At 48.3% G+C, this 18,698-nt stretch overlaps 1 protein-coding gene across 1 annotated transcript in view; it reads left to right on the forward strand.

Annotated features, from left to right (window-relative positions):
- ARHGEF17 (Rho guanine nucleotide exchange factor 17) overlaps window positions 1-17,931 on the forward strand; it is a 157,011-nt gene extending 139,080 nt beyond the window's left edge. Inside the window, exons 11-21 of the mRNA XM_044668113.1 lie at window positions 61-274; window positions 1,468-1,541; window positions 2,328-2,551; window positions 3,462-3,730; window positions 5,532-5,781; window positions 6,816-6,902; window positions 7,719-7,786; window positions 8,041-8,189; window positions 9,291-9,465; window positions 13,033-13,296; window positions 15,464-17,931. Coding sequence (XP_044524048.1) covers window positions 61-274; window positions 1,468-1,541; window positions 2,328-2,551; window positions 3,462-3,730; window positions 5,532-5,781; window positions 6,816-6,902; window positions 7,719-7,786; window positions 8,041-8,189; window positions 9,291-9,465; window positions 13,033-13,296; window positions 15,464-15,657 — 1,968 coding nt within the window. The 3' untranslated portion in view covers window positions 15,658-17,931. The remainder of the gene's footprint in view (window positions 1-60; window positions 275-1,467; window positions 1,542-2,327; window positions 2,552-3,461; window positions 3,731-5,531; window positions 5,782-6,815; window positions 6,903-7,718; window positions 7,787-8,040; window positions 8,190-9,290; window positions 9,466-13,032; window positions 13,297-15,463) is intronic.
- The last annotated feature ends 767 nt before the right edge of the window (window positions 17,932-18,698 follow it).

The following is an 18,698-nucleotide window of genomic DNA, read 5'->3' on the forward strand; positions in this document are numbered from 1 at the left end:
GTTGGGCCTTGCAAGGCAAGGATGGGGCAAGTGGGAAACGAAGCCTCCTCTGCTTCGCAGAGCCTGGATGACGCCATCAAGGAACTCACAGCTGCTGCCCACCGGGACCTGGCGGAGAAGCAGGCGCTGTGCTACACGCTCTCCTTTCCACCCAACAAGGTGGAGCTGTCAGCCACCAGACCGGAGGGCACGGACACCTTCATCTTCGAATTCCCCCACCCAGATGCTCGGGTTGGCTTCGAGCAGGCCTTCGATGAAGCCAAGCGAAAACTCGGTGAGGGACCTGGCTCAGCTCCTGTCGAGCCCCAGCCCAGCCATAGGCACTTCCCTCCACCCTGATGTATGTGGTGGAGAGAGACCTTGGCCAAGGAGAACTGGGCTGACCTCCTGACTTCATCACTTATTAGCTGTGTGACCTTGGGCAAGTTCCTTTCCCTCTTTGGGCCTCAGTTTACAAAATGGTAAAAGGAAGGGGTTAGACTAGTGGTCTCCGAGGCCTCTTCTACCTTCCATACTCTTTCCTTAGTCATTAGTCTTCCTAACCTTCTTGAGATCACAGGATTTAGACTAAGAGGAGTCTTAAGAGACCTTCTAATCCAGGATTTCAGAGGTCCGTGAACTTGGAGTTTTTATTATTTTGATAACTAATAACTATATATGCAATTATACATAATTGTATATATTTTTGATAACTAATAACTATATATGCAATTATACATGATTGTATATATTTTTGATAACTAATAACTATATATGTAATTATACACAATTGTATATATTTTATTTGATAACTAATAACTATATATGCAATTATACATAATTGTATGTATTCTTTATTTGATAACTAATAACTATATATGCAATTACACATAATTGCATATATAGTTATATATATAGTCAATATAATTAGTTTCCTTTGAAATCCTATGTATTGTATTTTATGCATTTAATAGATAGACAGTGCTTTAAAGTTTGCAAGGCACCTTACAAGTATTCTCTCATTTGATCCTTACAACTCTAGGAGGTAGGTGGTAGTATTACCCCCATTTTATAGATTGAAAATCAAAGTAGACAGAGGTTAAATGACTTGACCAGATTTGTAACAGCTATGTCTGAGGCCAAATTGGAACTCAGGTCTTCATAACTCCAGGTCCAGTACACCACCTAGCTACCTAAGAGCATCATTTTGAAAAAAAAAATCCATTGGTTTCTCCAGACTATCAAAAGGGCCATAACACAGAAAGACTTAAGAACCCCATTTTATTATCTATTGCCTTTATTATCTGCAGTGAGGGAGAGAGGAAACAGATGTTTAATACGCATTGGCATTCTACTAAGGGCTTTACAAAAATTATCTCACTTGATCACTCACCTCCACCACACTGCCTGTCCTTGATGCTCATCTCTTCTCACCCAGCCCTCCATGCATTTATTCATCTGTCTCCATCTCTTGATTCTTCATTTCAGCCTCCACCAAAAACTCTCTGGACCCAGAATTCCTGAAAGCCATCCCCATCATGAAAACCCGAAGTGGCATGCAGGTAAGGGGAAGCCTGGTAGAGCTAATGCCCTGGACACTCCCTGAAGGATCCATCTCTCAGAAGCATCCAAGTACTACAAGCCCCAAATAATTGTCCCAAAATGCAGAGCCTCACAGAGCCAAGCATAAATTATCCAGAGGTTAGCTTCCAGAATGGTGAAATAGCTTAAGGTCCCATCATGGGAGGATGAGTTGAAGGAACTGGAGATGTAAACCTGGAGAAGAGAAGACTTGAATGGAGAACAAGTTGGGAACCACTTGGTTTCAGGCTGGTCTTTTATGCATTTAGCTGATTTAGCTGAAGCAAAAGGAATGGCATATAAAGGGAAATGAGGAGAGGAGGTGGGAGAGAGGGAGATTGGGACCAGGCCACAAAGGGCAATGCCAGGTTTCCAGTATTTGAAGAATTATCATTTGAAAGATGGATTAGTCTTGTTCTGCACAGACCCAGCGAACAGAAATAAGAGCAATGGGTTAAAATTATAGAAAGACAAATCTCAGCTTGATGCAGAGGACACTTTCCTAAGAATGGGAGCTATCCAAAAGTGGAAAGGAATGTCTCAGTTTGTATAGCAATTTCCCCCCTCACCAGAGACCTCCAGGCAGAGGGCCATTTGACAGGAATGGTGTTGTGAGGATCCTTGGGAAGACAGAGGTTAGATTACATGGATGCCTGAGGTCCCTTCCTATCCCGAGTTTTTTTTTTTTTTTTTTGCTTCTCTGATCTCATTCTTGTTACCCAGTTCCAATAGACACTGACTCCATCTTCTCCTTCCCTCTCTTCCAGTTTTCCTGTGCCTCCCCCAGCCACAGCACCTGTGCTGAGAGTGCCCATGAGGTGTGGGTGTGTAATAGCGATGGCTACGTGGGACAGGTCTGCCTGCTGAGCCTGCGGGCTGAGCCCACTGTGGAAGCCTGCATTGCTGTCTGTTCTGCCCGTATCCTCTGTATGGGATCTGTGCCTGGCCTGCAACCTGGTGGAGGTGGAGGAGGGGGCAGCAATGGCTTCAGGTACTGGGGGCCCCTGGGCCATGGGAGCATGATGGGGTCAGAAGAAGCGTACATGCAAGCCATTCCTCCCCACTTTCAACCTTAGTCTGGGAATTCCTCTTAGTGGAAGAACAGGGCTTAGAATCCAGGTTTGGGAATCTCTAGGACTAGTCTGGGAAGTTTCCCAGAGGAGGTAGACTTGGGACAAGGATTTTGAAGGACCATGAACACAAGAGATCCTATATGAGTTAGCCAGAGATTATTTCTAGAAGGAATTGATCTGGGAGCAAGAGTTTATAAATAACCAACAACTTCATCTGAGGAGTTTCCCAGATAGTTAGGCTTAGAGAAAGTTGAAGAGCAAGCCCTAGATGACAAAGTCTACAAAAAATTCCTGGAAGCAGCAGGCTTAGAATAATTTTTTGAATTGGTATGGGGTCAGGGGAGCTTGGACTGGGTAGTCCAAGGGTTCCCAGAGACAAACATGGGCTCTGATGAATTACCTTGGCCCAGTGAATCTAAGACAGCTTCCTAAGGGGGATGAGCTTGGAGCCAAGGTTTTGAAGGTGATGTTGATGGCTTCCAGCTCCACAAATATCTGGGCCCAGACCCAGGAAGGCAGGTCAGGTCACAGGGGCCAAGGAGAAATGAGACTCGTGGATTCATATTAATAAGAACTATTGATGGTGGCACTTAGATTGAACCCTGCAGGGGCAGAGACAGTGACGGGAAGATTATCAGAATCTGGTGAAACCAGAACTGTGGGGTTGGGGGAAAATGTGACCTAGGCAGAAAGACTTCCTAGAGGAGGAAGCAGCTGCTGCTATCATCACTGTGGTTCTGTAGAAGAATGGTAACCCCCTACCATAGGCTTTGGGGAGGGTGGGACAGCAAGGTCCAGAACTTTCCATTAACTTCCTCTTTGTTGCAGGGATCAGCCCCCATCACTGGTAAGCCCAGCATCTCCCCCTGAAGTGGTGGCCACAGCAGCTTCCCTGGACGAAGGCAGTTCCCAGCCCTGCCTGCACATCTCCATCTCAGGCTCTTCTCCAGAGCTGCCCCCAGGGCCCACCAACAGTACTCCAGGCCCAGAACTCATGCCCTTCGACAGTGATGATTCAGATGATGAGTCATCCCCTAGCCCCTCTGGGACTCTCCAGAGCCAGGCCAGCCGCTCCACCATCTCCTCCAGCTTTGGCAGTGAGTGTCAATCTAGGGAGACTTCCTAGAGGCAGAGGTAGTCACAGGCTTCCTCACCCCTGGTAGTTTGGGGAGGTGGGCAGTCAGAAAGTCAGTCCCCTTCTTCTCCCCTCACCTTTAGGTCCATGTGCCTAGTTTTGTGATATGTAAATGGGAAAGAAAGGAGACAGGATCATGAAAACAGCATGGAAGTAGAGTGATCTGGTTCTGAGTTTCAATTCTTCCACATATTCATTGTGGCAAGCCCTACCTTTAAGCCCCAGTACTCCATCTGTAAAAATGGGGAATTTGAATTAAGTGATCCCAAAGGTCCCTTCCAGCTCGAATATTCAGCATTTCTGAGACCTGGGCCCTAACTCAGGACATCTGGTTCAAGAGATGGGAGATGCCCAGGGAACATTTCTAGAATGAAATAAGCCTCAGATACTAAAGGTTGAAGGGGCTCAGTCTAGAGTAAGAATTCCCTGCAGTCTGTAAGTCATTGAGGGCTTCCTGGAAGAGGCAGGGTCTTTGCCAAGATTTGAAGGACGAGGAAGATTTGAACAGACCAAAAGGAGAAAACAGTTTGAGCAAAGGTCTATACCTTTGTTCACTGGAATGAATCTGGCTCCTGAAGGGAAAGTGGCTAGTTTACCTGGTCCAGCTTTGAAGAGGGAAAATAAGGAGGTTATCCACCCTGGTCAGATCACACCTGGGATACCTTCTGGGGGCCATGTTGGAGAAAGGACATTGACAAAGCACAGTGCATCTAGAGAAGGGTGACTAGCATGGAGGGTGGCCAGAGACCAGACTATCTAGGGATGGCCAAGAGAATTGGGCATGGTTAGCCTGGATCAGGCAGGGGCATGTGCTAGGAGGAAATGATGGTTTTACTATGTTAAGGCCTGGCCTATAAAGGAGGGATTAGACTTATTCTGTTTGACCTCAGAGGGTAGTGAATTCTCCATCACCAGAGATCGTCCAGCAGAGGCTGGAGGGCCCCTTAGCAGGTATGATGTAGAGGTGATCCTTTTTAAGGTATATTTAGGTTAGACTGGATGACTACTTCTACCTTGACATCCCACCAACCCTAAGAAGTAGGTCCTGATGAGAAGAGAGAAAGAGGGCAGAGCCAGGTTCAAGGCCTTCATGTTCTAGGCTGAGGAGGCTACGCTTCCATGGCATCTGCTCCATGCCTAGGCGGAGGGGAGTCAGGACAGCTTCTTGAACCAGGGAAGGAACATGGAGATGAAAGGGCCTAAGAGAACCAACCTCCTTATATAATAAAGAAGGAAACAGAAGCCTAGAGGGAGAGGAAGGGATTTTCCTAAAGTTACACAGTGGGTTTGGGGCAAAGTTTGGACTCAAACCCAGGTTTCCTGACTCCTGACCCAAGGCTTTCTCTCTTGCACTCCCTTTAGAAGGTGGTCCCATCCTCATGTGCAAGGAGACAAGAAGATAGAGGCTAAAGGATTTAGGGGTGGGAAGAGTCAGGAAAAACCTGCTGCAGGGGGAAGCTAGAAAGGAGAGCCAGGTCTAGAGATGAGAGTTCCTAGGTTCAAATTTGACTTCAGACACTTCCTAGCTGTTTGACCCTGGGCAAGCCACTTGCCTAGCCCTTACCACTCTTCTGTCTTGGAACAGATACACAGTATTGATTCTAAGACAGAAGATATAGGTTCTTTAAAAAAAAAAAGTCTGCTCCAATGGAAAACAAATCTATAGGATAGATAAAGGAAGGATGCAAGGGAAAGAGAAAGGGAGAGAAATGGGCAAGGGATCTAGGGACCTGGGAGTCCACATCCCTTTTCCCTCTCTCCAGATGAGGAGATGCCCAGCTCCAAGGAGGCTACAGCAGAGACGACCAGCTCTGAGGAGGAGCCAGAACCTGGCTTTCTACCCCTGTCTGGTTCCTTTGGCCCCAGCGGACCCCATGGTGGTAGCCCTGTGGATGGACGAGCCCTTCGCCGTTCCAGCCGTGGATCCTTTACCCGGGGCAGCCTGGAAGACCTGCTAAGCATGGACCCAGAAGCCTACCAAAGCTCCATGTGGCTGGGCACTGAAGATGGCTGGTAAGCACAAGCAGATGGCCCCAGGGGTGGATTGTAGGGACTGGGGGTGGGGGAAGACAGGGCAGGCAACACTAGGACCTCAGCATCCTAGGCCAACAGTGCCACCAACAGAGTTGGGCAATGTGGGCTTCCCACATGCTCCACTTACACAATGCCTGCCCTCATGATGCTTCAAGCCTAACAGAGGGAGAAGATTATACAGATAACTAAAATACACAAGATCAAATTAGTGCTTTCCGACAAAGAGCCACATGAGGTCTAGGAGAGGATGAGCAGAGAAAACATTACAGACAAACCCCTAAAAACTGCAGGGCTTCATGGCAGGTGCAGAGTACAGGCAGATTTGGCAGGAATTCAAAGTGTATGAAAGGTAGTAGTATAAGATAAGGCTGGAAAAGCAGGGTAGCAACAGCTTTACAGCCAACTTAGAGACAGATGGTTCTGGAAGCATGTAATAGCTGAAGTGGATGAAGAGGAGAACTGAATGATGGACCTCCCACCTTTTGGCCAAGGGGTAGTGGACTAAAGATGCTGAACGAGATAGGAATTCTTAGGCCAGTGTGCTGATTTGTCTTGCTGGAAACACACATGGTTGTGACACTAAGAGAAGAAGGAAAGGGTGGAAGGCTGTTAGCAGGGGCTGATAGATTTGCCTCCCAAAAAAGCATTACTTCCATTTTTTTAAATGGAAAAAAACAAAACTCCAAAAGGCATTGTAGTAGTCCAAGCACATGATGGTCTATACCAGAACAATAATGACAGAAATAGAAAGGGATGGATGTTGGTGGCATTGTTGGGGTGGGAGCCCAAGACACTTTCCAGCACCCAAAAAAGACTGACTTCTCTAAGGATTCTTAAGCCTCAGCATGAAGGCCTGGAGCCTGGAGTCAGACCTAAGGGAGTACCAGCCAAGAGAGGAAGGCTGGGTTTGCCTTGGGCCGGGTAATGGGCTTGAAGCCTTCAGGTGGTGGATAGGAGCAAGGGTAAGGGCAGGGGAGAAATTGGCATCTGTCTCCTGGCTGTGGTCCCTGCAGCATCCATGTCTACCAGTCCTCGGACAGCATCCGCAACCGCAAGAACAGCATGAAACTTCAGCATGCAGCTGCCGTCACAGCCATCATGTAAGGCCCCAAACCCTGTGGACCCTGAACCCCCAAGCCCTCTAACCCCGCTGACTCCACCAGTCCTGCCTTTGAGAGACAGAGGAGTGCTAATGCTTGGAGTCAAGAGGGAAGCTGGGCTCACTTGAATCCAGCCTCTTGACACTACATTTCTCTGAGCCTCATTTTTCTCATCCATAAAATGGGGATAATACCAGCAGAACCTGCCAATAGGTTAATACATGTAAAGTATTTTGCAAACATTAAAACACTTTATAAATAGCAGCTTTTATGAATCCTGCTGGCACTGAATCCCCTGAGCCAACTTTCCATCGGCTTCTCCCAACTGATTCTATCTACCCACTCACTACTCCTTCGCTGACCCCAGATTCTGTCTCCTCAAGCCCACACACTCATTGGGAGCATTGGAGTGGGGAAGAAGGAAGTAGAGAAACCAGATCTAGGGGACAAAATATAGTCTGGGCTCTGCCTCTGATTCACTCCGTAGCTATGAACAAATCCCTGCTCCTCTCTTGGCTTGAGTTTCTTCATTTGTAAAATGAGTCTGGGTTAGGTGATGTCTAAGGTCCCTCCTAACTCTGAGATTCTAAATTCTTCAGCACTCACCATTTTGCCTAGATGTACCTGAAAAACCAGTTATTGCCCTCCTCTTAGCCCACCTCCACCACTATCACCACTCCTCCCAGATTCCCTGAGGTCCTCTTTGGGGGAGGCCATGGTTGAGCCCCTAAATAACTCAAGCTCCTTTCAGGGACCTGTGCCAGTCACATGGAAAAGCTGACTCTTCCTTTCCTGTCCCCCAATCCCCCCACTCAGGTACCTGGATAACCAGGTGTTCGTGTCTCTGGCGAATGGAGAACTTGTCGTCTATAACAGAGAAGCAGGTAAGGATCTTGGGAGCCAGGATGCTTCTAGGTTCAAGGCAAGTAAATGGACACCTGTGACCTAGAAAGGAGACGCAGGCTCCAGCTGTGGTTGTGTGACTTTGGGCCAGCCCGTTCTTTCTATCCCAGCCCTGTTACTTTATGAATCCCTAAACAGAGGGCACCTGGGAGAGGGGGAAGATAGGAGGAATCTAGGGAGCACTCTGATGGGATGCCATCCAAGCCCTCTCTTCTTCTCCTCTCTCCCTGGGCAGGCCATTTCTGGGACCCCCAGAACTCCAAATCACTAGTCCTGGGAAGCCCGGGGAGCCCCGTTACCAAGATGGTATCAGTGTCAGGAAAGCTGTGGTGTGGATGCCAAAACCGAATCTTTGTCCTCAACACAGGCAGCCTGCAGCAGGAGGTACGTGGGGCCAAGGGAGGGGAAGGGCCTCGAAGCAGGGAGAGGTACCATGTTACATGAGGTTGGGGAACCAACCACAGAGGACTCAACCTAGGGCCCATTGGGGGACCACAGACACTGAGCACTCAGTTCTGCCATCTTGGCAGGGGTTGCTCTAGGAGAGGCCAGAGCCTTGAACTGAATCAGGAGGGCTGCCCCTGCCATGTGGTGTGAGCCGAGGCAAGTCACTTCCCTTCTCTGAGCCTCAGTTTCCTCATCTGTAAAATGGGGCTAATAATCCTCCCTATCCTACAATATTGCTATAAAGAAAATACTTCATAAAACCTTAAATTGCTCTAAATTGCTCTAAAAGTGGAAATTATCATTCCCCTCACTGGACCTCAGTTTTCCCATTTTTATAGGAAAAGTTAAGTTAAGGTGTGTAAGTTTGCAGAGGACAGCAGAGTGCTGTAACACCATGCATGAATTAGGGATGGCACCCCCTGGTCAGCTGGCCTTCCTCTCCAGCCAGTTGTCCAATTTGATCAGCTCCTAAGTTTTTTTCCCCTTAAGCTCGCCTTGCTCAGGTTTCAGAGAGCTGGGACTGAGAGCTTTGCTCTAACTCCTTAGCTTTGATTGGGAAAATCAAATGAGACACCAGAGCTGAAGGCATTTAGTTCATTCATTCATTCAACTGAATACTTAGTATGTGCCAAGCACTTTGCTAGCACCTGGGCATACACATAAAACTCACTGCCCTTAAGGAGCTCCCATTCTAGTGGGAAGAAAGAAGACTCATTTGGGGGGGGGGGGGGGGGGGGTGTCAGGAACCAACGAGATTGGGAGAGACCTCAAGCAGAAGGTAGCCCACCCATGAGCTGAGCCTTGAAGAAAGCTGGGGCTTTTCGGAAGGTCAAGAAGGAAAGCAACCAGGCATGGGATACAAGCCAGTGCAAAGGCCTGTAGGTGGGAAATGGAATGTTCTACCCAGAGAACAGCTAGTAGGCTAGTTTGGCTACAATATAGAATGTGGAATATGTGAAGAGGAGGTCTTGTTATGTCAGATGCGCCCAGAAAAGTGAATGTCATCCCTCTTCTCCATCCCACCCCTCGCCACCCCAGCATACGTTCCAGGTCGGCCTGGATCCCAACCGCAGTGTGGCCTGCATGGTGAACTCCAGCCTGGGCGTCTGGATTGCCCTGCAGAGCACAGCCCAAGTGCGACTGTACCACTCGGGCACCTTCGAGCAGCTGGCTGAGGTGGACATCACGCCCCCCGTGCACAAGATGCTTGCTGGTGAGGCGAGCCAGGAACCCAGCGCCATGCTGGGGAAAGGAGAGTGGGGAAGCCAGTGGCTTGGTGGGAGGCATGGGAGCCTCTGAGGACAGTGAGTGAAAAGACGGAAGATGGAGAGGCAAGACGATTTCATGCAAAGGACACAGGACTTAGGGTCAGGAGAATGGGATTCAAAATGCTATTTACTAGCAATGTGACCTTGGACAAGTCTTGTAATCAGTCCCTCCAAGCTTCAGTTTCCCCACCTGTAAAAGGAAGGGTTGGATCTAGATGATCCATCAGGTTGCTTTTAACTCTGAGATCTTGTGAGATCTGTAGCATTATCAAGGTACATTCAGGCCTGTCAATGAATTGGTTGCAGATGAAATCAACTCAGTTTTATGATTTCAGATCCCCAAAGTCCCAAGTTTGATACTTCCTAGCTGTGTGATCCTGGGCAAGTCACTTAACCCCCATTGCCTAGCCTTTATTCTTCTTCTGCCTTGATTTAGTATTGATTAAGTATTTAGTATTTAGTATTGATTCTAAGACAGAAGATAAGGATTTTAAAAATAACCCCCCAAAAAATTCAAATTTGACCTCAGACACTTACTAGCTATGTGATCCTGGACAAGTCACTTACCCTCTGCCTTAATTTCCTCATATACTCATATATATAACACTACCATCTACCTCACAGGGCAGTTGGGAAAATAAACTATGATAATGTTGGTAAAGTGTTGTGGGAGAAGCACTCCCAAATTCATAGCAGGATCTTGCCCCATGAATGGGAGGCTCAAACTCCCTTCAATGCAGAAGTAAGAAAAGGATTATTTTGAAGAAGAGGTTAATGACTGCTGGAATAGTCTGGGGGATAATCTGGTAGCCTAAGAGGAGCTGATGGATAAGCCCAGGGGCTAGTAGAGTGGCTTCTCTGGAGAAGATGGAATAGCAGCTCCATGTGTGGAGTGGTAACTCTTCTGTAGAATAGCAGCTCTGTGTGTAGAGTAGCAGCTTCTGCCCCCTGTGGATCAAGGTTGGCATACTTATTAGGGTTTAGGGGCTAGTCATCTCCCATTCCAAGGAAATCCTCACCTTTCCCAAAACCCTGGAAAATGGGCATGGCCCAATTCAGATAAAGGTAGGGTGTGGGGTTTGACACATACATCATAGAGAAAAAGGAACATGTGCAATTTTGAGGGATCCTTCTGGAATGCCAAAGTTCTTGGTGCTCATGTCCCATGTTCCCCCATTGTCCATCTTGTCATCATTTGTCAATGGGGGAGAGATCTGGCTGCCCCTCTGGAATGTAGACATGGTGGGGGCAGATGCAGCCCAATAAACGACCACTGTAGGCAATTAATCATGTCCAACAGTTCAGAACCAAAGTAAATACAGAACAATATGAGTAATCAGTAAAACAGATTAGGCACAAAGCTGAGGCCCAGTCTAGAATTTAACAGATCCAGTCCAGGTGATTGATGAACTGAGCAACAATGCAGATTTGCAATTAATGCTTGACTAATGCTGAAACTACAGATTTTCAGTTGATGTTTAACTAGTGCTACCTGGTGAGAACTATGGGATTTTAGAGTATGAGGGTCCCTGTTACTACCCCTCACTGCCTACTGTCTGCCCCCATCAAAAGCACTTTGAAGACTTTCAAGGACTCTCTAACAGCTGGCTATTATTTTTCAACTTTTCTCCTGTGATCCCCAAATACACTGTGTGAATCAGTAATCAGATAATAGGAGTTACTCCCCTGCCTTCACAGCCAAAGGTCAGGGTGCTAAGGGATCTGAGGGTCAGAGTTACCAAAACCACAAGGCTAGAAGTAGACATGGGGGAGATGGCATGGGAGAAAAGGGGTAGTTCAAAGTGGTTCAAAGCAAGGCAAAGAATACACTTAATTGGGGAGAAAGCAGTAGATAGAAACAGATGAGAGGTTATGGTCAGCGAAGCCCATTTAAAATGTCCAAGTCTGTAAGGATGAGATTTGTGCAAGGGGGATGGGACAAAAGGAGCCAGAGAAGGAGTTGCTAACAGTTGGTGACAGTTGGGACAAGAGAGAATTCTGGGAAATTCTCTGGAGGAGGAAGGAGGAGGAGAAGGGTTCCAGCAGAGGACTGAGAGAGAGAGGAGGTGGACATCCCAGCTCAGATCCAGTCCTGAGGGCTTCCTGAGGATCTTTCTTTGGACCATCCTTACAAGTCTCAGAGGCGGTGCACTTCTGGAGGGGTGGGGAGGTCTGAGGAATGGGCTTTCATGGTATGTGCCAGAACCAGGTGGAGGAGGAGGTCCTTAGACCTGATGGTGTGGAAGGCTGTAGTCAGGTTGTCAGAGGGCTCATCTCAGGGCTCTGCTGGAGCCAGCTCAAACCCGAGCCTGCTGTTAAATTCCTAATAGGAGCCTTTACACCTCGGAAATCAGCAGGTGTTAGAAATCAGGACCTGACTTATCATTTTGTATGTTGTGGAGACTCACAAAAGTGATGGAGAAAATGTTAATAATGCAGGTTAAATGTAAAGGTGTATCCATCATACATCCCTGGTAATTGGTATGCATATCATAGTTCCTGAGGATGATAAAGAGTGGGGAGTGGGGGGCGGGGGGGAAGGACTAAAATCCCTGAATTTCAAAACGACTTGGAGAGTAAGAGATGGCAACACAAAGAATGAGAAGAGTGTGGGGCATGGCATAAGCAGGTTAAAAGGTTCTTGAACAAAGAAAGGGTGCTAAGGCATGGCGGTCAAGAAATGGTGCAAACTAGAAAAGATGAGAAATCAAGGAAAGCTTCAGGGAGAGGGTGGCTTCTAAGCTGATCCCTGAAAGAAAAGGAGGGTTTTCAATAGGTGGAGATGAGGAAGAAGTGCAGACCAGACATGGGAGAAACAACAAGGGAAAGGATGAAAACAGAAAACCACAATTAACCCACTTGGCTGGAACTTAACATGGGTAAAAGGAAATAGAGTGAATTAAGGTTGATAGGTAATTGGGGCAGGTAGGTGGCTCAGGGGATAAAAAGCCAGGTCTGGAGAAGGGAAGTCCTGGGTTCAAATCCTAGCTGCGTGACCTTGATCAAGTCACTTAGCCCCTATTGCCTGGCCCTTACCACTCTTCTGCCTTGAAACCAATACTTAGTATTGATTCCAAGACGGAAGGTAGGGGTTTATGGGTTTTTTTAAAGTTGATAAGTGGGTTGGAGCTAGACTGTGAAATGTCTTGAACCTCAGTCCACGAAGTTCATTCAGGTGCTTGACCTTAAGCTAAGTCATCAAAGTGCAAAGGCTGGGCATCAAGAGACCTGAACTTGAGTCCTAGCCCTACCAGCAAAGTCCTAGGGAGTGAGGACTGTGTGATCTTGCAGCTCCCAGATTTTCTTCTGTATGATGAAAGGGTTGGACTAAATGGTTCCTAAGGACCCTTCCTCGCCTGTCACTTCCCAGATAGAGTTGTCCCCTGCCCCTTAAGGAGGATGATTGAAGACAGCTTTCCTGGGGTGACCAAACTGGCCTGGAGCTTTGGGCATTTAGAAGGGTAGGGAGGCCTCTGTGCCCCCTGCATCCCATTCATTCCCATTTTCCCCAGGCTCCGATGCCATCATCCGCCAACACAAGGCTGCCTGTCTACGCATCACAGCCCTGCTGGCCTGCGAGGACCTGCTGTGGATCGGGACAAGTGCTGGGGTGGTGCTCACAATGCCCACCTCGCCCAATACCGTCAGCACCCCTCGAGCCCCGCTGAGTCCTGCCGGCCTGGTCCAGGGCCACACGGGGCATGTGCGCTTCCTGACCGCTATCGAGCTCCCAGACAACTTTGACCTCCTCTGCCCCCCACCAGCCCATGATGCAAGTAAGTCTGTCAGAATCGGAGGATACAATAACCCAGGCTGCCACTTTCTCCTCCCCGTGAGGGACCTGGGTGGGACGGGAAGGCCCCTGGACACCCCGAAATTACAAGAAGTGAGTGTGTAGGGGAGGGGAATGTTGCCAAAGTGGGTCACAGGAGGCTTGAAGCTATAGATGGCGGCACCTGCTCAGCCTAGATTTTCTAGGGCACTCCTTGTTTTCATGAAAAGATAGACTCCTTCTAGCAGGGCTTTGTGGAAGTGCTGATTATCGAGCCATGTGCCCTAGTTTTCATTTCTGTGTTTGTTTTTTGTTTTGTTCCCCCTCTTCCCTGCCCCGGAAATATGGCCATTGTAAGAAGTAGCTTAGCATGGTGAACAGACGGCCATCCTGGGCTCAGGAAGACCTGAGTTCCGGTCTCACCTCTGACACACACTGGCCAATCGTTTAACCTCCCAGTGCTTAAGGCATTTCTCTAGGAATAGAAGTTGTAGAGAGGGGAATGGCTGACATTGGCAGAGGCAGCTGTTTCATTGGGAGTCCCCCAGAATGAAATCACATATCTGGCCCCAGATGATTGCTGTCATATTCAATGGACTGAAGAGGGGCAAGAGATGGTTATACTATATAGGAAGTAGCTTGTGGGAGATAGGAAGAAGACCTACAAAAATGGAAATGGGCTGTAGAGGATAGGACATGGTTTCTTATAGCTGTGGAATAGTTAGTTCTTCATGATGGAAAGATAAAAGGAAGGAAAGAAGAGAGGGAGGGAAGAAGGAAGAAAGGAAGAATGGAGAGAAGGAAGAAAGAAAGGAAAGAAGGATGGAGAGAAGGGAAGGAAGGATGGAGAGAAGGGAAAGAAATAGGGAAGGAAAGAAAGTGGGAGGGAAGAAAGGATAGAAGGGAAGGGAAGAAGAAGGAAAAGAAGGGAGAGAAGAAAGGGAAGTAAGGAAAAGGGTAAGGAAGAAAGGAAGGCTGGAAAGAAGGGAGGGAAGGAAGAAAGAAGGAAAAAAGGGAAGGAAGGAAGGAGGAAAGGAATAAAGGAAGGAAGGATAGAGAGAAGGAAAGGGAAAGAAGGAAGGAAGGAGGAAAGGGAAGGGCAGAAGGAAGGAGGAAGGATGGAGAGAAGGAAAAAAGGAAGGAGAGGAGAAGAAAGGAAAGGAGGGAGGGAAGGATAGAAGGAAGGGAAGGAGGACATGGTCCAGAGAAAGTTAGGATCAGAACTGTGGAAGGGCAATGAAGGAACTAAAATGGACAAGAAATGACTGGTAGAGATTGGAAGTAGTTTCTGATAGATAGGAAGTGGCTGTATGTGTGACCCCATGGTGCACATAGCAATGGAGTCAGGAGGACCTGAGTCCAAATCCAACCTCAGTTAGTAATTGTGTCACTCTGGGCAAGTCAGTTAACTTCTATTTGCCTCAGTTTCCTCATCTGTAAAATTGAGATATAAAAGCACCCATATTTCAGGGTTGTTCTGAAAATCATTTTAGATAATATTTATAAAGTGCTTTGCAAGCCTTTAAGAACTATATAAATACTTGTTGTTGTTGGTGGTGGTGGTGGTACTACTACTACTACTACTACTACTACTACTACTACTACTACTACTACTACTACTACTACTACTACTACTACTACTATTACTACTACTACTATTACTACTACGGTCTATATATGCCAGAAAGGAGCTTATAATAGAGAGGAAATAGTTCTACTTAACAAAAAATGCCCTGGGGAGATGGAGAGGGGTTAGATATGTCAGAAAGTTGATTGTGGTAGGCAGGAAGTCATATAATGTGGCAAGAAATGTGACATTGGAAACAGGAAGTGTTAAATTTTAGAAATGGCTTAGGGGAGGCAAGACAGGGTTATAAAATGACTGAAAGTAATGTAGAGAATGGGAAGTAATATGACAAATGGGAGATGCCATAGGAGGCAGGAAGCGCCTCTCCATAGGCTGTATCTTGGGAGAGGCAGGAAATGATTCTATTAAACAGAAAATTATGCAGCCAGCAGGAAACAGTGCCTAAAATGGAAAGTCCCGGGGAAGACAGGAAGTGATGGTTTGAGTCAGAAAGAACCAAAGCAGAGCACAGGGATGTGCTCGGTCGCTGGGCTGGACCACCTCTTGGACGCTGACCCGACCTCTCCACTGTCCCCTCTGCCAGGTCCCGAGAAGTCTGCCCTGCTGGAACGAAGGGACTCCTCCCGACACCGAGGCTCGGCCCCAGCCCTGGTCAAGCCCAAGATGCTGGTGATCAGCGGGGGTGACGGCTATGAGGACTTCAGGCTGAGCAGCAGCAGCAGTGAGACAGTGGGGAGGGACGATAGTACGAACCACCTCCTCCTGTGGAGAGTGTGACCCGGACCCAGTCACGCACCCTTGCTGCCACCCCCACTCTGCACCCGTGTGTGCCCCTGTGGGCCTTGGGCTGACTGGTGTGTGGGCGTCCTGGGCACAGGCATGTGGCCCCACAAAGGACTCGTGTCTGGAACACACCTGGCCGGGTGGCACCCAACGTCTCCCCTCATGGCATCCCCCATCCCCTGCTCCATGTGCATCTGGGGACCACACACGTGCATGAGAACGGATCACATACAGGGAGGCTCGGCCCGAGGCCAGCAGGATGCCAGCCGCTGCCAGCCCCGGCCTCCTCACCTTGCCCTCTCTCTGTGTCCCCAGGGTTGCCCCGATTCCCTCCTCGTCCAGGTAACCCAGGCCCCATCACACTCCCTTGGGGCAGGAGGAAGGCGCTCATCCTAAGGCGGCCCGGGCCAGAGGGCCATGTGCAATATTGCAAGTGCTTCCCGGAGGCTGTGGGCAGAGTTAGGGAGGGAGCCCCACAGGGCAAACCATAGGGGTGAAAGGATGAGTGGAGCCCAAGCCAGAGGCTGGGGATCAGAAGGGGAGGAAGCCAGGCCACAGGGGATGTGGAGGGCACCTCCTCGATGTGTACAGTATTTATGTATATTTTTAGATGCTCATGGTACCTCCCAGAGCACTTATTTATGCCCCAGTCCAACCTAGCAAGCAAAGGAGGAAGAGAGGGAGGCAAGGAGGGCAAGATGTGGGGGCAGGAGACACAAAGAATCATCCCTTCCCCTAGAGGGGTGTCGAGTTCATGCCTGAAAAGAACCTTGCTAAAGAGAGCAGAATATCCTTGTCCGCTCTCCAGTCCCCAGAGAATAGTTTGCACATTCATAGCACCTTCCTTCCCTCCTGGACCCTCCAAAGCCACTTACTTCCTCCCCCATCCCTGCAGGCACAGCTTCACAGACCCCACCCAGCACGTGCAGCCCACCATGCCACATGGGTGACCCTCATGGCGATTCAGGGCTGGAGAAAGGAATTCCCCTGGTCATCATTCCCTGCTGGAATTTGAAATCGCTCTGAATCCAGAGCCAGAGAATCCACATTCAAATTGCGTCCCTGCAGTTTAATAGCTGTGTGACCTCGAACTAGCCACCTCTCTATCTCTAGTCTCCTCCTCCCTAAACTGAGGGGGTCAGACCAGATGATGGATCTCCGGGGTTTCTGCTGCCTGGGGACCCTGTGCTCCAATGATTCCACACTCCCTTAGTCAGGGCTAGAAGCTGGTTCTGGTTTCCATCATCCAAGGCTGGGATTCTCCAGTCGTTATCCTGAATCCAAGAAAGCTCCGCGCTCAGTTCTCTAGAAGCCTTGTCCCATCACTGAGGGATGGGACGGATGAGGAAGAATCAGTTCGCTTCTGGAGTGTCAATCATCCAAGGGTTCCGGGTATCAGTTATCCAGGTTCTTTCCGCCACCCTGAGCCATTTTCCTGCTCACTGGCAGCTCTTTATTATTTTGCGTATGTTGTTTTTGAATAAGGAAGACGTTTGAGAGCCCTGGATGGATCAGGGAGGCAGCTAATGACGATGAGGAGGAGGAGGAAACCTCTGGGTAATCCAGGACTTATCCAGGTCACACAGCGAGTTCCACAGAGGTTATCTCTGGGTTTCCCAACCCTGGGCTAAGGTTAGGCAGTAAGGGCTGGGAACCTTCTGGTGCCTTTCTCCTCCAGGCCCATCTGAGCCCTAAGCCTCAATTCCCATCATGCTTGCACACTGTAGCACCTGGTACACTGGCATTTGTGATGACTAGGGGACAGGGGAGAGGGATTAATGGAGTCAAGAACCAAATATGAAAGTCCCAAGCTCCCTCTCTATCCCACCCCAGACTCTAACCACTGACCCTCCTTCCCTCCTGAGTTCTCTCCATCCTCATAGACTGAGCCCTTCCAGGAAGATAACCTCCTAGTCCCTTCTACTTTCACCCCCAAAGCAGAGTGAATCTTATGGGGCCTCTTTAAGGGACAGGGAAGAGAGTGGTTTGGGGGGACCCAAATATATCCCTTGTCTAGCCCCAGTTCCCCCACCCACTCACCTTCGGGGAAGGATCCTGACCTCCCTACTGCCTGCATTCTCCAAGCTATAACTCCAAAGGTTTAGCCTCACTGGGGACTCTGGCTTGTCACGTCCAGGTTTCGGGAGGGCAAGGGCTGGGGACACGGGTTCGAGGTCCTGTTTTTCTCACTACCAAATGACCATGTATTAACTCCATGGATGATGAAGTTTCAAACAAGTCAATAAACAGAAACACAGAGAAAAAAAATAAACAAGTCCGGAGTGGGGGGCCCAGGCCACCCCAGAATTCACTGATATCCTGTGGTGGAGTCAGGGCCAACAGGCATCATCACACAACAGACACGGCAGATGGGAGAGGACCTATTCTCCCCTCCCCTTTGGTTGCTGTCCCTTTGGGAGGTGGAACAAGGGAATCTAAGAATTCTAGTTTTGTCACTTACTACCCATGTGACCTTTCTCCTGAGTTTCATTTTTTCCATCTGTAAAATGAACCGTTTGGACTAAATCAAGATTCTTCAACTGGGCTCTGTGGATAGTTTAGGGAAATCATGAAGTTATATGGGGGAGAGGGGAGGGATCGTCTCTTTATTTTTGTTAACCTTTTAACTAAAATTTAGCATTTTCTTCTATTATGAAATTTTTTCAAAAAGTTCTTCTGAAAAAGGGCCCAAAGTTTTCATCAGAGGGGTTCATGACCAGAAAAAGAGATTAAGAACCTCTGGACTGGATGATCCAGTTCCCTCCATTTCTAAATCCTATGATATAATTGCCCCAGCTTTCTTCTGGGACAGGAAAGATGCCAAATGTTTGCTAATTCGGTGGCCTAGAGTAGAGCATAGAGCGCATTTTCCCAAAGAGATAATGGCATGCAAGGTTAAATTGTCAAATTGTCCCATAGAAGGAACACTGCCTGAGGAATGCAAATTACCCTTAAGGCTGTCTGCAAGTTTTCTGAGGGCTGAATGTCCCCAAGAGGATAATGACCAAAATAGGAGAGAATAGATGGAAGAGGGA

This window comes from Gracilinanus agilis, chromosome 3 (genome assembly GCF_016433145.1).
Source record: "Gracilinanus agilis isolate LMUSP501 chromosome 3, AgileGrace, whole genome shotgun sequence".
NCBI classification, from domain to species: domain Eukaryota; kingdom Metazoa; phylum Chordata; class Mammalia; order Didelphimorphia; family Didelphidae; genus Gracilinanus; species Gracilinanus agilis.